The 17,849-nt window shown below is 40.9% G+C and overlaps 1 protein-coding gene across 1 annotated transcript in view; it reads left to right on the plus strand.

Annotated features, from left to right (window-relative positions):
• TG (thyroglobulin) overlaps positions 1–17,849 on the plus strand; it is a 371,783-nt gene that overhangs the window by 50,439 nt on the left and 303,495 nt on the right. The window contains exons 17-19 of the mRNA XM_027845510.1: positions 4,075–4,284; positions 10,107–10,261; positions 17,494–17,650. Of these exons, the coding sequence (XP_027701311.1) occupies positions 4,075–4,284; positions 10,107–10,261; positions 17,494–17,650 (522 nt within the window). The remainder of the gene's footprint in view (positions 1–4,074; positions 4,285–10,106; positions 10,262–17,493; positions 17,651–17,849) is intronic.

The raw sequence follows: 17,849 nt of genomic DNA on the forward strand, positions 1-17,849 counted from the left end.
TCTCTCTCTCTCTCTCTCTCTCTCTCTCTCTCTCTCTCTCTCTCTCTTTTTCTCTCTCTCCTTCTCCATACACACACACACACACACACACACACACACACACACACACGCAAAAACACACAGAGAAGGGGGTTATCTATGTAAAAGCAATAGACAGAAAAAAAGATAGGTGATATTTATATGACCCATTACAGTTTACAGCGTGCCTTTCCACACTTAACTGATTTAATCCTCCAAAATAAGCCTGTAAGGCCAGGAGGAATGTGTTATTAATACTACTTTTAATAGAAGAAGTGATTTGCCCAAGGTCACACAGCCAGTGAGTGGTTGAGTTGGGGCTTACACCCAGAAACAGTAAAGTCTCACTCCTTTGTCCTTTCTTACCCCAGTAGCCTGAGAGCATTCATGCAGCCCTAAATGCTCTACTCCATATTCCTCAGAGGCATCCTGTTGAAATAGAAAGAACAGAAGACTGGAGGGAGAAGGAGGTCAAGAAATAGATTCAGGTCCCAAGTTTTCTGCTGATTAAATGTGTGATCTTGGGCAAGTCCTCTCAAATTCAATAAAGATTTGTGAAGTAGATCTCATTAAATGTGCAGAGAGCTTTGGGAGGTGCTGGGAGAGATTCAAAGGACAGGTCATGCCTGCCCTCTTGAAGCTTGAAGTCTAGTGCAGGATTACAAAGTATGTACAATGATCACACCAAAAAATGTCACAAAGTTCGATGAGAGACCATAGTGGCAAAAGAGTATTTGAGCTTTCAGGAAGGAGAAGGTATGTGAGCTAGGGTTTCCAGGATAGATAGAACTTTAGTATGCAAAGACGGGTGGAAAGGAAGTTTTCGAAATGGGAAAAAAGAATGAGCAAATATTTATAGATATGAAAGTATGGTATATCTACTGGATACTGTGAATGGTTTGGTAGGCATGGTGTGTGTGTGTGTGTGTGTGTGTGTGTGTGTATGTGTGTGTGTGTTGGTGTGTTATTAGTGCAAAACAAAGCAGGGAAGGTAGGTAGGTGACATGTTGTAGATGGCCTTGAAGGTGTTTGGATTTTATTAGGTAGGCAATGGAGAATTCTCAAAGGGTTTTGTACAGAACCTTTCCAGCTTGATGGATTTCCATCTGTTGAGACTGCTTTATAGAACACATCTGTTTCTAATGGATTTCATATACATTGTTTTATTTATCTAGAATCACTTTTGAGGTGGAAAATAACTTCAGGGGTCATTTAACTTAACCCAATCATTTTATGGGGCTGCCTACACTGTTAATCCAAGGAGAAAAGAAGGTTAAAAAAACTCTCAGAGACCTCATTCACCATAGTCCCCTTTGTTCCCCCATAAAACATAAGACTGTAAGTCTCCATTGAAGCTGTGGTGAAAAGAATTGTTTTTTTTCTTCAGTAAAGAAGAATTCAGGGGCCTACAAGTGAGCCCGAAGAGTGATCTTTACTTTTGCCCCAATAATTCTTCCCTTAAGTCCTACTCCAATGCCCTATGATGGTACAATGGTAATGCTGAGTTCTCTGAGGTTGTACTGTGTGGCAGGGGACCACAAGCCCTGGATGATGCCACCAAACTGGCCTGACTTTGCCACAGATTTTACGTTGGTCATCTGGGAACAAGCCTGGCTGAGTTGAGAGGGCTGGCTGCAGAGGGATTAATATTTTGGACATCGAAGCTCCTGTGGGCTGCCTACCAATTAATGGAGGGGCTGTGATCTGCATTTCTAGAGGAACTGCCTACAACAGAGGAAATTGTAGATCCTTTAAGTACATAATCTGAGAGAACATCCTATCTTTGATGTTTCCTAGATATGTGACCTTGGACTAGTAATTCAACCTCTCTGAGCTAGTTTCCTCCTCAGTAGAAGGAAGGGTTGGGCTAGATTACTTCTGAGATTCTTTCTAACTCTAGAACTGTTTTCCGGTGTGATGCAATGAATAGGTCTTGAACAATTGCTGCATACAATGCTTCATCCTGGTTACTCTCAGAGATAAAAAGAATATCCCTGTTCTTACGGAGCTTATAGTTTGAAGACAAATTAGACACCAATATCTGTTATCTAAGGTGGAAAGGTAAAGTGTTAGAGCCTTTCAGAGGAGGTAGAGATCATTTCTGTCATCTCTACACAGGGCTTTTTAATCTTTTTTGTGCCCTGGATCCATTTGGTAGTCTGGTGAAGCCTGTGGACCCTTCCTCAAAATAAGGTCTGTTGCCTACCTTCATCATTGAGAGAGATGCTATGTTTCAGTTAGAGGTTCACTTTTACCTCCCATCCGAGTTTATTGGGTTCCTTGGAGGTACATGGGCCCCAGGTTAAGAATCCCTGGTATTGAGAGATCATAGAAGGCTTTACAGAGGAGGTAGCCTTTGATTTGTGCCTTTTAGGATAGTTAGGCTTTCTAGTTGCAGAGATGAGAAGAGCATTTTAAGCACTGGGAAAAAAGGGAGAGTGAAGGCATGGAAGCAGTAACAGACACTGACTTGTCCACTAGGTAAGAGAGACATGTGGCATTATTTATAAAGTGATGTAATAACCATGAGAAGCAGCATGAGGTAGTGGATGGAGTAAGGAAGAGCTGGGTTCAAGTCCTGTCTTTCACAATGTTAGTTGTGTGAACGTGGGCAAGTCACTCATCCTCTGAGAACCCTGGGCAAATTGTTTAGACTTGAAGTTAAAGGTAGTTGCTGAAGTGCATCGATTCACACTGGAAGCTTTTCTCCATGTCTATGAAATGATAGCTCTGGATCTCCATCTGCACTTGTCCCTCTTTCTTCTCCTCCCCACACCCCAAAGTTACCATGAAACCTAAGGGAGCATGTATGCCTGTAATGATTATCACTTTATTAGAGTTTCGATAATTCCACCTATGGTTATTAAGTGCTTTGTACTAGGTCTTGTGCTAGTCATTGGAAGAGGAGGAAGGAGGAGCTGAGCAATGCAAACATGACATGATTGTTGTCTTCAAGGAGTTTATAGTCTAATGGTAAAGGGGGAGTAGGGCAAATGCCCAAATAAATATGATACCACACAGAAGATGGTAGGTGAGGAGAACTCCACCCTCTTTACTGAAGAGCTTCACTGGCTTATGGCTGCAGACCTGTGTTGATCAATCTAATAGCTAAGCAAATTTCTCACCAGGGGCAGTTTCTGGGTCTACATCTTCCAGAGCTCCACTCGAGTTATTTAGATTGCTTGGATGAATCTATGATCTCAGCTAAATGGCACAGTGCATAAAGCTCTGGAGTCAAGAAGACCTGAGTTCAAATTCAATCTCACTAGCTGTGTGACCCTGGACAAATTACTTAACCCCTGTCTGCCTATTTCTGCAGCTGTAAAATTGGGATAATACCAGCCCCAGGGCTGTTGTGAGGATAAAATCAGATAATATTTGTAAAGCAAGTTTTAAAGTGCAATGTAAATAGTAATTAAATTATTATCTGCTATACCATGCTGCCTGGTATAATGCTACAGATATTATCATCCTCATTTTATAGTTAGGAAAACTACTCAGACAGGTTAACTGATGTGTGCATTGTCACATAGTAAGGGTTCAAATCAGGTTTTGGGCATAGGTCTTCCTGTTTCCAAATCCAGAGCTTTCCTTCCTCATAATGTCTCTCCAGGGACTTTTATGTTACCCCTCCCGCATGAGTCATTGTTTGCCATGTGTTACAGCCTACGTGTGTACCCTGTATGTCTTTCCATTTTCTTCGGGTAACCCATGAACAGAATTCTTTCAAAGTTGTTATGTTCTATGATTTTCAGACCTATAGCATCACTGAGAGAACATTTAATATTAAAAAGATGGATTTTTGTGTCAGCCAATAGCTTGGAATCACTGAAGCACTGTAATTTCCCAAATGAGATCCAGCCTTTCATCCTCTCCCTTTTTCCTCCCCCCCCCAGTTCTAAGCTGAGCTCATTATCCATCCCCAAAGCCTGTCCAAGATATATGTTCAAGGGGCTATCTTTGCAATTGCTGTAATCTGGGCAATACACATCTTTCTTCCACTTCACCCATATTAATACTTAAGAATATCAATCATTTATCTCCTGTTCCTCCTAGGTCCTCAGTGTCCACTGCCCTTTAGAGCCTCTGGTGTAGTCCATGGAGTAGTTCTTTGTGAGAAGGGGACAAACCAAGGACAGGCTGTTCAACAATGCCAGATTATGTGTCGCCAGGGCTATCACATAGCTTTGCCTCAGGGTCCATTTATATGCAATGTAGAGAATCAGCGCTGGATTTCAGAGCCTCCTCTGCCCCAAGCTTGTCAGAGTAAGTAGATGTGGAATTGATCTCTCTTTATAACTCACTTAATCATGTGGTGTTTCCATAGGTGCTATATGGTTTTCATGAATGTAACATGTTTGGGTATGTATTTAATTTGAAAGCAATGTAGATTTTTTTTAGTATTCAAAAAAAATGCCAGAGCTACAAAGTAGAGGGCTCTAATTGAATGCCTTATTCCAGATAAGCTCCAGATGTTCCACTGGGTGGAATGGGAGTATTTATTTGTAGAATCAAGTGTAGGTATAGAGTGTGAGGGTTGCTGAACCTTTTTCAGGACTGCTTTTTATGTGTAGGATCCACTTGATTCACCCAACTCTCACCAGTAGCTCCAAGAAGCTGTAGCATGTGTAGCAGCCACACCCCAGTAAACCATTTAGGCAGATGGTCTAACCCAGATTGAGAGTAACCAAGAAGTCTCAAACCCCTCAGTGAGTTAGGGAGGTGTCTACCCCAAGCAAATGAAGATTTCCCCCAGTGGAATGGGTGGATGAGAACAATTTGTTACAACCACCATGAAGGCAGTTTAAGCAGGTACTATGGAGCATTTAGAGTTTCATTAGACATCAAAGATGCCAAGGTCATCCACTGCATCCTAAGCCTTCACCAATAATCTTGACTTTTGTCTTGCCACTTGCACTTTGATGATTCTGGAAGAGAAAGTGAGGTTGATGACTTCATACAACTCTGCCTCACTTCAATCCAATTTATGCACAAATCAGAAGATATCACCTATACCATTTTACCACTTTTACTTACCTTAAAGTCCTATGGTGACAGGCAAGTGATGAAGCAGCAGGTGTGGTTACACCTGTAATTACAAGGTAGTAGTAGAAGCTGTAATCACAACCCTGCACACAGGGGATTCAGGCCATAGAGTCACCTTCTCACTGGACTGAAGCAGCATTGGAATTTGGCAGCCCCCTGGGCATCTCAGCAGCCTTTTTGAAACACACTGCTTACCTACTAGTGTGAGGTGAAAAGGTGCCCTAAAATTGTCTGCTTTATCCAATCCTGGCCTGCTTACTGTAGCAGGCAAGGATCCCACCCTGCAGTCAAAACACAAAAAAATGTATAAGAACTTTTGCAAAGATGATTCCACTCACCATCAGTACCTGAAATGTGTTCATGCTTATGAATACCATGAAATCCGGTAGACCTGAAAGACAGACAGGTCTGATCACAAGAAACTCAGTAGGTACCACATTCAAATAGCAGCCCTGAGTGAAACAAGGCTGACAAATGGAAGCCAGCTTACCAAAGTTGGAGCTGGATACACATTTTCTTCTGGAGTGGCCACAATGATGGCCACTAGAATAGGTTTTGCAATCAAAACTAATCTGGTCAATGAACTTGTACATCTACCAAAAGGAATGCACAACAGGCTCATGACAACATGATTGCCACTTGTAGAAAAGTACCACTCCACCACCAAACCCTGATGAGTCCAAAGAACAATTTTATGAAGACCTGGAGACCCTCATCATCAATGTGCTGAAAGAGGATAAGCTTATAATTCTGGGTGATTTTAAGACCAGAGTAGGAAAGATTACCAGACACAGTAAGGACTCCTTGGGAAGAATGGAGTGAAAACCAGCAGCAGCAATAGTCATTTACTACTGAACTCTTGTACATCTCATGATCTTCTCATCACTGTCTTCCTTTTACCTAAATACAATAAAACTTCATGTATGTACCCTCACAGGAAATATTGACATTTAGTAGACTATGTCATTGCAAGAAGAAGAAATAGGATGTGAGAATGATGAAGGCAATGTGTGGTGCAGAGTGCTGGACTGAACATAGGCTTATCCTCTCCAAGCTAAATATTCACATTCAACAAAAGTGGTAGCCCCAAGGCAAGATGACTACCAGAAGACTTAATGCCTACAGATTAGAATGCTTCTCCAGGTGGAACAATTTATTGCTAACTTAGAGGGAAAGCTGAGCTGACACATGGTTCGCAACCATGGAGCAGAAAAGGAGTGGGCCACTTTCAGAGATTTGGTGCACAGCTCTGCATTTACTCATGTGGGCTAGACCACCAACATCAATATTGGTTTGACAAAAATGATGGGAAAATTGAGAAGCTGCTCAACCGAAAAACAAGAACTCCACAGGGTTTACCAGCAGGATAGTTCATCTATCTCTAAGAAAGCAACACTTAACTCCATCAAAAGTACAAAGCTTAGAGAGATGCAGGATTCTTGGTTCAGTAAGAAAGCAGATGAAATTTAGTTTTATGATGATAGTAACAATCCAAAGTGCTTCTATGATACTCTAAAGGCTATTTATGGGTCAAAGACCTAAGGTGCATCTCAACTATTCAGTGCTGAGCCACATTGATTAGTGATAAGGACATGATCACAGAGAGATGGGCTGAGCACTTCCATGGTGTTCTTGACAGACCATCATCAATCAAAGCTGAAGCCAGTGACTGTTTATCTCAGGTTGAAGTCAAACCCTCCCCAGCTGAAGTTGCAACTGAAGAAGAGGTTTTGAATGCCATTAGGCTCCTCTTCTGTGGCAAAGCACTTGGTGCTGTTTCTATTCCAGCTGAAATTTAAAAGGCAAGAGGGTTCACTGCTCATACAGAAGCTGACTGAAATCTTCAGGATTATATGGCAAGAGGAGGTTAACCCTCAGGAGTTCAAGGATGCCCTCATTGCCTATCTCTATAAAGAAAAGGGAATTAGATTGTGACAATCACATCTCTCTCTTAGTCATTGCCAACAAGCTTCTTGCCAGAGTCCTCCTTAATGGGCTGATCCTTCACCTGGAGGAGGGTTATCTTCCTGAGAGCCAATGTGGCTTCAGCAAGGGCTAAGAAATAGTTGGTATGGTGTTTACTGCCCAACAACTCCTGGAGAAATGCCAGGAGCAGAACAGAGGTCTGTACAAAACATCTGTTGATCTGACTAATTGTCAGTCGTGAGGGCTTATGGAAAATTATGACAAAATCTGAGTGCCTCAAGAAGTTCATCAGTATTGAATGTCAGTTTCATGGCAGCATGCTTGCATGGGTTCTGGATAATGGATAATGCTCTCACATTTTCCAAGTCATCAATGGAGTGAAACAGTGCTGTGTGTTTGCTCCCATACTTTTTAGCATGCTGTTTTTAGCAATGTTATCAGATGGCTTCAACAAGGACAAAAATGGCGTCAAAGTCAGCTACCACACTGACAGTAAATTATTTAACTTGAAAAGTCTGTAAGCCAAAACTAAAGTGGAAGGAGAGTTGGTGCATGATTTTTTGTTCACAGATGATGTGAACTCAGTGCAGCCTCTGAGGCCAAGATGGATCAATTCTCTGCTGCTTGTGCTAATTTTGTCCTAACAATACCAAGAAAACACATGTTCTCCACCGACCAGCAAGCAACACACCAAACATACGTGGAACCATTGGTTAAAGTATATGGAGAAGTATTAAATGCTGTGGATAAGCCCACTTTCCTTGGGAGTATAGTTTCCAGGGATGTACACATGGATGATGAAGTTGATGCACGCATTGCCAGTGAGCTCAGTGTTTGGGAGGCTCCAAAAGAAGGTGTGGGAAGAAAGAGGTATTAGATTGCATACCAAAATGGAGGTCTACATAGCCATTGTGTTGACCTCATCGTTGTATGCTTGTGAGACCTGGATAGTACACCAGCACCATGCCAGGAAACCAAATCAATCAAATCGCTTCCATTTGAATTGTCTTAGGAAGATTCTGAAGATCACCTGGCAGGATAAGATGGAGGTCAGAAGAAGTGATATAAGGACGTTCCCATGGTCTCTTTGAAGAACTCTGGAATTGGTTGCATGATATGGGAGGCACAGGACTGCCCAGCATGGTGTGCCTGCATCAAAGAAGGTGCTGTGCTCTGTGAGTGAAACAGAATTGCAATAGCTCAAAAGAAATGTGAGATGTGCAAATTGAGAGACATTTCCACTCCAAATGTTCCTGTGGACTATTTGTGCCTGCCTTGTGGTAGAGCCTTCTGAGCTCATCTTTGTTTGATCAGCAGCAGTTGAACACACTGTACCTTGACTCCAAAATAGTGATGTCATTTTGGTCCTCTGAGAAGGGAGGGCAACAACCAACCATATGGTTTTTATGAACGTAACATGTTTGGGTATGTATTTAATTTGAAAACTCAACATAGACTTTTTTGGGTAATCAAAGAAATGCCCAAGCTACAAACTAGAGGGCTCTAGTGGAATGCCTTGTTCCAGATGAGCTCCAGATGTTCCATAGGGTGGATTGGGAGTGTTTAGTTGCAGGATCAAGTCATTTTGTTACTTCTGCAGCAATCCATACCTCCAGAGAATTGGCATCTTTGAGGGCCACCTCATGACCGCTCAGGATTTCTCATTTGGAACTCCTTTCTGCTGCCTACACATGTGCACCCACAGGCACTCACAGGTATAGGATGGCCAGGAACAATCTGTATCCTGCTTCTCTACCTGAAGATGTGAAGAGTGCCTTTTCCCAGACCTTGTGAAGATACCTCTTCATTCTGATAGTTGTCTCATCTGTTCCCCTTCAGTAGCATCACAGTCTCAGTGGTAATGCTGTCATGTGCAAGAGAGATTAGCCTGGTTCTATTTAACCTCAGAGGGCAGAGGTAACCAAAACGAAAGACAAAGAAAGCAACTTAGGCTCCATGTTAGCGGAAACATCCTAATGATTAGAGTTGTCCCAAAATGGAATGGTCTCCCTTGGGAAGTGGTAGGTTCTCCCTCATTGGAGCTCTTCAGGTAAAGTCTAGGGGCAATTTGTTGAGGATGCTGTGAGGGATTCCTTTTAGGGGATCTGGGGGCGTTGGACTAGATGGCCTCTGAGGTTTCTTTTAACCCTGAAATTCTGGGGTTCTGAGATTGGCTGGATTGGCTGACCATATTTGTACTTCTTGTATGCTCCTACATTCTCTTTTGTTCTTTTATTGTTTTTGTACAAGTCTCATCTTCTCCATCAGATTATAACCTCCTTGGGGGCAGGGACCATTATTCTTCTTAGTATCTCACCTAAGGGAGGGGCTCCAGTGAGTTGAACTGATTTATGGGAACATATTGATAAGAATCAGGCAGGATGAGAATCTCAGAAATCATGGACCTGAAAAAGTAACAATTCTTTGGACAGCATCCCTGAGAATTGGTCAAGCAGCCTGTACTTGGAGACCTCCAGCAATGGAAATTCAGTGCCTTTGAAGTGAGCCCACTTCACCATTGGGCAGCTCTCATTGTTAGGAAGTTTTTCCTTATAGCCCTCTTAAGTCTATTTTCTTATTTAGTATTTTATTTTTCCCCAGTTACATGTAAAAACAATTTTCAACATTCATTTTTAAAACTTTGAGTTCCAAATTCTCTCCCTCCCTCCCTTTCCCTCACCCAATTGAGAAGACAAGCAATTCGATATAGGTTATACATGTGTAGTCATGCAAAACACCTCCATAATAGTAATGTTGTGAAAGAAAACAGTTAAGTCTATTTCTTATAAATCCCACCCATGGCTACTAATTTTTCTTTCTGGGACCAAGCACAACAGCTCTAATCTCTCTTCCTCAGACCCCCATTTAAATACTTGAAAACTGCTATCTAGTCCTCCCAAAGTCTTCTCTCTGGACAAAGCATCTCTATGTCCTTAGAATGATGCCTGTGTGGGAATTCTTTCTACCAAGCAGGTTGTAGTCCTTCCAGGTCTTTTCATTCTGTGCTATTCTTATCCTTCTCTTAGTTTCCAAGGTAACTGAAGGAAAGTTCTTTCTATAGAGCAAAACTGTCGAGTGACAATACTGATGGCTTCTTAATTCTGATGTGCTTACAGAGCTCCAGTTGTTGCAGACTGTGCAAACCCAAGTACAGTTCCATCTTCAGCTTCCCCCAGGGAAGATGTGCAGTGCTGACTACTCTGGCTTACTCCAGGCTTTCCAGAGTTTCATCCTGGATGAGTTAAAGGCCCGTGGCTTCTGTCAGATTCAGGTATTTCCCATGCCTGATCTAGAATGAGAACATGGTGTAGGGCAAGATTTTCAGTCGGTGATATGGACCCTTCAGGCAAAGAGTGTTCCACCATTAACATTGGAGGGCCAGTATTTTTTAAAGTGGAAACTTTGAAAAATTTCCATGATTTGAGGTAAATGGTGATTACCGAGAGGGGATTTTTGAAGGCATTGAGGGAGGAAAAACAAACCGCTTCATCTAATTAAGAGGTAGTCTGGATACTGGAAACAGTGCTGGTCTAGTAGTTAGGAGACATGGCTTCACATACCACCCTCAACACTTACTAGACATATAACCCAGACAATTCACTTCTCTGAGACTTTAGTTTCTTCATCTGTAAAATGGGAATCATCATAATACATTCACTACCAAACTCACAGGGTTATTGTGAAGCAAACACTTTGCAATTTTAAAGTGCCATAAAACTGGGAGCATTTTATTTTTATAAATGGACATTATTATAAAAGGGCTATAAATCGTCAGAGTAATTAAGACATTTTGGGTCTCATCGCAGGACTACAACAATACTGGAACATCACAGGCATTGCCCCATTTGCTAATGCCCAGGACACAACTAAAAAATCTTGTTTTGTCCCTGGTGATAGATAGATAGATAGATATAGATACAGATATGTATATGGACATATATATATACACAAACACATATGTGTATGTACCCACATGTATGTGCATATATATATACATACAATATATGTATATGTATATATGTATGTACACTGTATATATATATGTATGTGTGTGAATATATGTATATTTAAGTTCTCTATACACATATAACTAACAAACTAATTAAACTATATATATCACATAATTATATGCACACACTAACAGGGTATATACCCTGTTAGTGTGTGCATATAATTATATGTTATATTATATGTGTGTTTGTACATATTTATTTATATGTGTGTATATTTGTATGTGTATATGCACATAGGTGTATGCATCTATACATACGTGCATGTGCATGTAGCTATCTATCTATCTACACCCAATTACTCTTTCTTCAGGTCCTGTTAAAGGTGTACTTCCTACAGAAGACCTTGCCATCATAACCTACATTCTCAGCTCAGTCTTGCCCCCTACTGGTCATGGGGCAGAAGGGGTACTGTCGGACAAAAGCCCTCTTGGTTAGCAGAGTTCGTGGCTAAATTTGTATCACAAACTGGTTTCCTCTGTGACTTGATAAAACCTTGTCCTGCCCATAAACAAAGACAACAACATATGTATGAATGCATGTATGTTCATATAACAAATATAGCTGTATACACAGATACATGTATATGTGTCTATATCTAGAGATTGACATACATCATATAGGTGCTATATAACTAATAGCGCTGATGATACTATTGATGAATATCGTATATACACATACATACATACACATATGTGTGTATGTACATCTGTGATAGAAACCTATGGTTTCGTTTGTTGAGAATCTTCCAGGTATGGATCGCTGTGAAGCTGAGTGATCACATCATACGTGTCAGTGACAAGTTGTGAGTTCAGGTTTTCCTGACTACAATTTCCACCCTCTATCCACTATGCTATATTGCCTTTCAAAGATTCATATATTATGACCAATAACAGTAATTATATAGAATTTATATAAGATTTTAAATTTTGCTGAAGCACTTTCTATCCATTTAATCCTTACAACAGCGCTACGAAGTAGATGTCATCATTATCCTCATTTTATAGCCCATGAAACTGAGTTTGAGAGAGGCTGACTTGCCTCAGATGACCCAGCTAGTAAACAGCTGAGGAGGTGTTTGAACCTAAATCTTCCTGACTGCCAAGCAAGTACTCTACCCATTTCTGGGCTGCCTCTACATAGTGTACTGCTAATAACCCTAGCACTAATACTGTTATTCACACTAATATAGAAACCGAAAGGTTTGTGAAACGCCTACCTCCCCGCAAACATGTGAGGTAGGTCAAATGCGGTCAGCACATCAGGACCAGGCAGTAGAACAAAACGAACACGTTGTCTTGGTCCTCTGGTCCCAAGCAGGGCAGTTACAAGAGTCATAGAGACACAGAACTCAGCAACGCCAGACAGGAGTGAGGAAAAGAGTGAGAAACATCTGGTCAGGCCCTAATTAAGGTCTTTCATTATCTACTGTCTCTGTTGTCTGCTTGTCCTCCAGGGTCTACATGCTCTAATAATTTCCCACATCATTTGTTTTCTTGCTTAAAGTTTGCATGTGTTGAATTGTAGCTGAATTATTGCTCTGTAGTGGGAGATACTCTCTATCTCTGTCTCTGTCTCTCTCTCAGGAATCTAGGGCTGAGTTCCACTGCCCCAGTTAAATGTTTTTTTGTTAAATTGTCTCACTGCTGTACTTGGTGCATTATCTAGTGGTCCCTACACTGCACTCAACTACCCCCTAATAACCAAGGAAGGCCGAATAATAATCATGCTTCATGCATGCGTTCTTCATTCATTCATTCATGCATTCATCTATCCAACTCAACAAGCTTCTATGAATCACCTAACAGGCACTGCTCTAGGCAATTTCAATCAACATTAAGTCCCCAATGTATAATTACTAAAGACTATGATTCTGTGGCTAGAAGGTCTGGTTTGGAGTCAAGAAGACCTGGGTTCAGGTCCTTCCTCTGGCACCTGTTATCTATATGGCCATGGACAAATCAGTTAATTTCTCAGTGGCCCAAACAGATCTCCAGGATTATATGTTACAGATGAGTCAATGATGTGTTTTGCTGGAAGATGTTTCCACAAGGGGAGTTTTCCTATACCTGTGAAATCATTGGCCTGCACTGTCTCTCCCTTATCTCTTCCCATCTCAAGTACAAAGTACTGTGCTTGTTCCTGAGGGTGATACGAAAGCACAAGATGTTCTACAAGTCTTAGTTGAGTTTTAAGCTGTTCAGGCTGTAAATAGGACATGCCCTCCATCCTCAAAAAGTAGCTATATGGGAGAGCAGATAGAGCACCTGGTTAGGAGTCAGGAAGACTCATCTTCCTACGTTCAAATCCTGCCTCAGACGCTTACTAGTTTTATGACCCCGGGCAAGTCATTTACCTTAGTTTCCTTATCTAGAAAATGATCTGGAGAAGGAAGTGGCAAACCACTTCAATATCTTTGCCAAGAAAACCCCAAAAAGGGTCACGAAGAGTCAGACGCAACTGAAAAATGACCGAATAACAACAACAACTTAACCTCAAAGAGCTTATAGTCTAATTGAAGATGATAAAATGTAAGGAGAGATAAATATAATACAAAGAAGAATCTAAATTCCATATGAAAAGTAGAATAGCATTGTGGAATAGTGGGTAGAGAGCTGACCTTGTGGGTTCAGGTCCTGCCTCTAACATAACCTGACTGTGTGATCCTAGAAATGTCACTTAATGTCTTAGGGCCCCAGGCATTGCACCAATGAAATCTCAGATCCAATTTTAAACCTCATGAAGTTCAAGCTCTCCTCACATGATACTAAGGTAATTGCAATAATTTCCTAAATCATTTCTCTGCCTCAAATGCCTCCCCTCCCCAGTCTGCTCTCTGCACAGGTGTCAAAGTGATTTTCCTAAACCACAGGTCAGGCCCCATCACCACCCCCTATTCAAGAAACTCGCATGGTTCCCTGTTACCTCTAGGATCAAATATAGACCTCTATGTTTAGCATTTAAGCCCTTCACAACCTGAGCATGTCATGGCTTTTCAGCCTTCCTACATTCTTGTTTCCCCTTTGCATACCCTGTGGTCCAGCGATACTGGCCTACTTGCTATATTGCACATGCATAATTCTCCATTTCCCACCTCCATGCTTTTGCACTAGCTATTCCCAATGACTGGGATGCTATTCTTTCCAAACTCTGACTGGGAATCCCTAGCTTCTTTTAAGACTCATTTCTTCTTGAAGTTCTTTCCTAGTGTTAGTGCCCCTCCTTCTAAGGTTTATTGTTCACTCATTTCAGTTTTATCCAACTCTGCGTGACCTCGTTTGGGGCTTTCTTGGCAGAGATACTGGAGTGGTTTGCATTTCCTTCTCCAGTTAATTTTATAGAAGAGGAAACTGAGGCAAACAGAGTTAAATGACTTACTCAGGGTCACACAACTAGTAAATGTCTAAGGTCAGATTTGAACTTAGTTCTGCCTGACTCCTGGCGTGGAGCTCTATCCACTGTGCCACCTAGCTGCCCATTCCTTCTAGGTTACCTTCTATCTACTCTGTTTTTATATTTTGTTGTAGTTGTTGTTTAGTCCTTTCTGTCATGTCCAACCCTTTGTGACCCCATTTGGGGTTTTCTTGGCAACCATACTAGAGTGGTTTGCCATTTCCTTCTCCAGCTCATTTAACAGAAGAAGAAACTGAGGCAAATAGGGTTAAGTGACTTGCCCAGGGTCACATAGCTAGTAAATGTCTGAGGCCAGATTTGAACTCAGGAAGATGAGTCTTCCTGACTCTAGGCCATACATACTGACATAGATAAATCTATCTATAGATGGACAGAGAGACGGATAGACAGACAGATACTTAGCTAGACAGCTAGATATAATGTAAGCTCCCTAAGGACAAGAAATGTTTTCTTTCTTTTTCTCTTCTTCCTCTTCCTTTTCTTCCTCCTCTTCCTCTTCTTCCTCCTCATTTTCCTCCTCTTATTCTTCCTCCTCCTTCTCCTTCTCCTCCTCCTTTTTCTCCCTAGTCCTTAGCACAAGGTCTGCCACACCATAAGCACTTAATAAATACTTGTCAATTGTTTGAGGTTGGTTGAGGGAGACCTTGCCTGTAGCTAAGCAGATAATGGAAGGCTTCATGAACTGAGTGACATTTGAGCTGAAATTTGAATATCAGTGAGAATAGCATAATTTTAATATGGGGATATAGGAGTAAAGAATGATGTAGCAGAGGTACACAGGCAAGAAAGCAGAGTATGTGTATGGTCTATGAACAGTCCTACAGTCTACAACAGATTGTAGAGTATATAGGGGAGGACAATGGGAAATCAACTGGACATACAGATTGGAGCCCAATTGTGGATTGGGTTCTTAAATGCTGGTTTAATGGGTTTAGATTTTATTCAGTAAAAAATATCACTACTTATTATCTATATTTACATAGCTCTTCAAGATTTGCAAAAGGCTTTCCTTGCAAAAAGCCTCTTGCAAGTATTATTCTCCCCATTTTTTTGCACACTAAGAAACTGAGGCTCTGAAAACTACGATGACTTGCCTATGATCACATAACTAGTAAGTGTCCAAAGTGGGATCCAAATTAAAGTCTCCTGACTCTAAGGTTTCTTCAATATAGTCATTGAAGAATTTGGAGCACAGGGGCAATACATATGACCTATGTATTGATAATATTTAACAATAGTCATTTTTTAAGTGCCAACTGTATGCATACCCCATTATAGGCACTAAAACAGGAATTCTTATCCTTTTTAGCCTTTTCTGTCATAGACTCCTCTGATAGTCTGATAAAAATCTATGAACTTTTCAGAATAATGTTTTGTCACCCATATTAATAATCGAATGAAATGCAAGTGAAAATATGTAATTTTTCCCATCCAAATTTACAGACTTCCTGAAATCCATCCATGGACTCCTTGATATGGGGTTGGGGGGAGTCTAGAATCCCAGGTTGAGAACCCTTCCTTTAGGGTAAATGCAAAATTTAGAAAAAGTATAGGTCACTGTCCTCATGGAACTTCCAGTTTAGTAGAGGGATATTGTAAATGCCCATTTAATAATCAGTCATTCATTATATTACTATCACTGCCATGACTACTACTACCAGTTTGTATTGATGTATTTCTTCAAGGTTTTCAGGTTGTTTTATGCTCCTTATCTTATTTGATCCTCACAATAGCCCTGGGGAATAGATAGTATTATGATGCCCCAGGTAAACAAGATGAACTTGAAGCTCAATGATTCAATGACTCTCCCATGGTTACATGACTGTAGTGCAAGGTTTTTGGTGCTGGGTCCAGTGCGATTTCTGTTAATCATGGTGGTGCCTCTCCTAAAAATGCCTATGCCATGTGCTTGTGCTTGTGAATGCTACATTTTACATGAATCTCTTGACTGAGTTGTTGAGAAAAACCTCTGAATAATCAGGAATCAAATGCTAAACACTTCGTGAGCTCTGACTAATGTGTATAAGAACATATTGAAAAGCATAGTTTTTGTCCTAGACCCATCACGTATTTCCTTAAGATGCTAGTTGTAATACTTTAATTCCCTTTTCTCCAGTTTTTTCATGTATGTGGATAACAACTGGCTAAGAATTGCCCACGTTGTGTGGAAAGGAGATTCCCAGGAGTCTGTGAGTTTAGCAGTAGAGATTTAGAAGCTAATGACAAGAGAATAGATTATGTGGTCATGGTGGAGCAGAATGGTGGTAAAAATCATTGCTCGAAAATCTCCAATGGTTCTCCATTGCCTACAGAATAAAGTATAAATTCTTAAGATTAACATTCAAGGCTCTCCATGATCTGGCCCCAGACTTCCTTTCTAGTTTCATCTCCTATTAACTTCCTTTCATTCATTTTATGATCCAGATAAATTGGATTATTTTCTGATCCCTAAACATGAGTTTTCTTGTGCCCATGCCTTAGCTTCCTATTGCTAAATGCCTCATAGTCACTGGGGGATGAAGATAAGAGGCTTTCTAATGTCTTTAAAATTATGTGATATAGGAGTCAGAAGACCTGGTTTCTACTATGCTACATTATACTCCATACTATTGATTTAGTCTTCTCTCTTAAGGCAAATTATTACAGTGGAAAGAACACTGATTCTAGAGTCAGATGGTCTGGTTTCAAATGCTACCTCTAACACCTGCCATCTTGTGACTTTGGACAAGTCACTTAACCTCCCTCTTTGGGCTTCAGTTTCCTCACCTGTAAAACAAGGGGCTTGGATTAGATGGCCTCTAAGTCCTTTCTACCTCACATAAATAAATCCATTTTATAGTTGGTCGGTGGAAAAGAACAAAGAAGTTGCAAGCTTCTTCTATTATCTAGAGAGATATATTTCCCATTTCTCATTACACATATGGGACATAATTTGGCATCATCATAGAATCTTTTAGAGTCATATGTTTACATATTAATAGGAGTAGATGAAATGAGTTGAAACTGCAGTAGTCATGACTACAGTTCTGAAAAAGACAGAAGTCACCCTCTTAACTGGAAGGTCTTTGTCTTGGTGTAGGTGAACACTTTTGGGAGTACTGCCTATTTTCCTGTCTGCGATGATTCTACGGTGCAGGTAGAGTGCCTGACTGTGGAACGCCTGGGAGTGAATGTTACATGGAGGTCCCAGCTAGAGGACATCTCGGCAACCTCTCTTCCTGACTTCCATGATATCGGTATGCTGTCTTCGTGCTCTAGTGGGTTTAAGTGACACCATATCTTTCAAAATGAGCTAGGTTTAGATTTTTTGTTTGTTTTAAGGTACAATGGACAGAGTATAGACCTTAGGAGAAGGAATACTCTCAGTGGCTAAAGTGCTGGATGAGTCAAGAACACCTGAGTTCAAATCCAACCTTAGACACTTAGTAGCTGTGT

This window comes from Vombatus ursinus, unplaced genomic scaffold (genome assembly GCF_900497805.2).
Source record: "Vombatus ursinus unplaced genomic scaffold, bare-nosed wombat genome assembly UNPS02014973.1, whole genome shotgun sequence".
Taxonomy (NCBI): Eukaryota; Metazoa; Chordata; class Mammalia; order Diprotodontia; family Vombatidae; genus Vombatus; species Vombatus ursinus.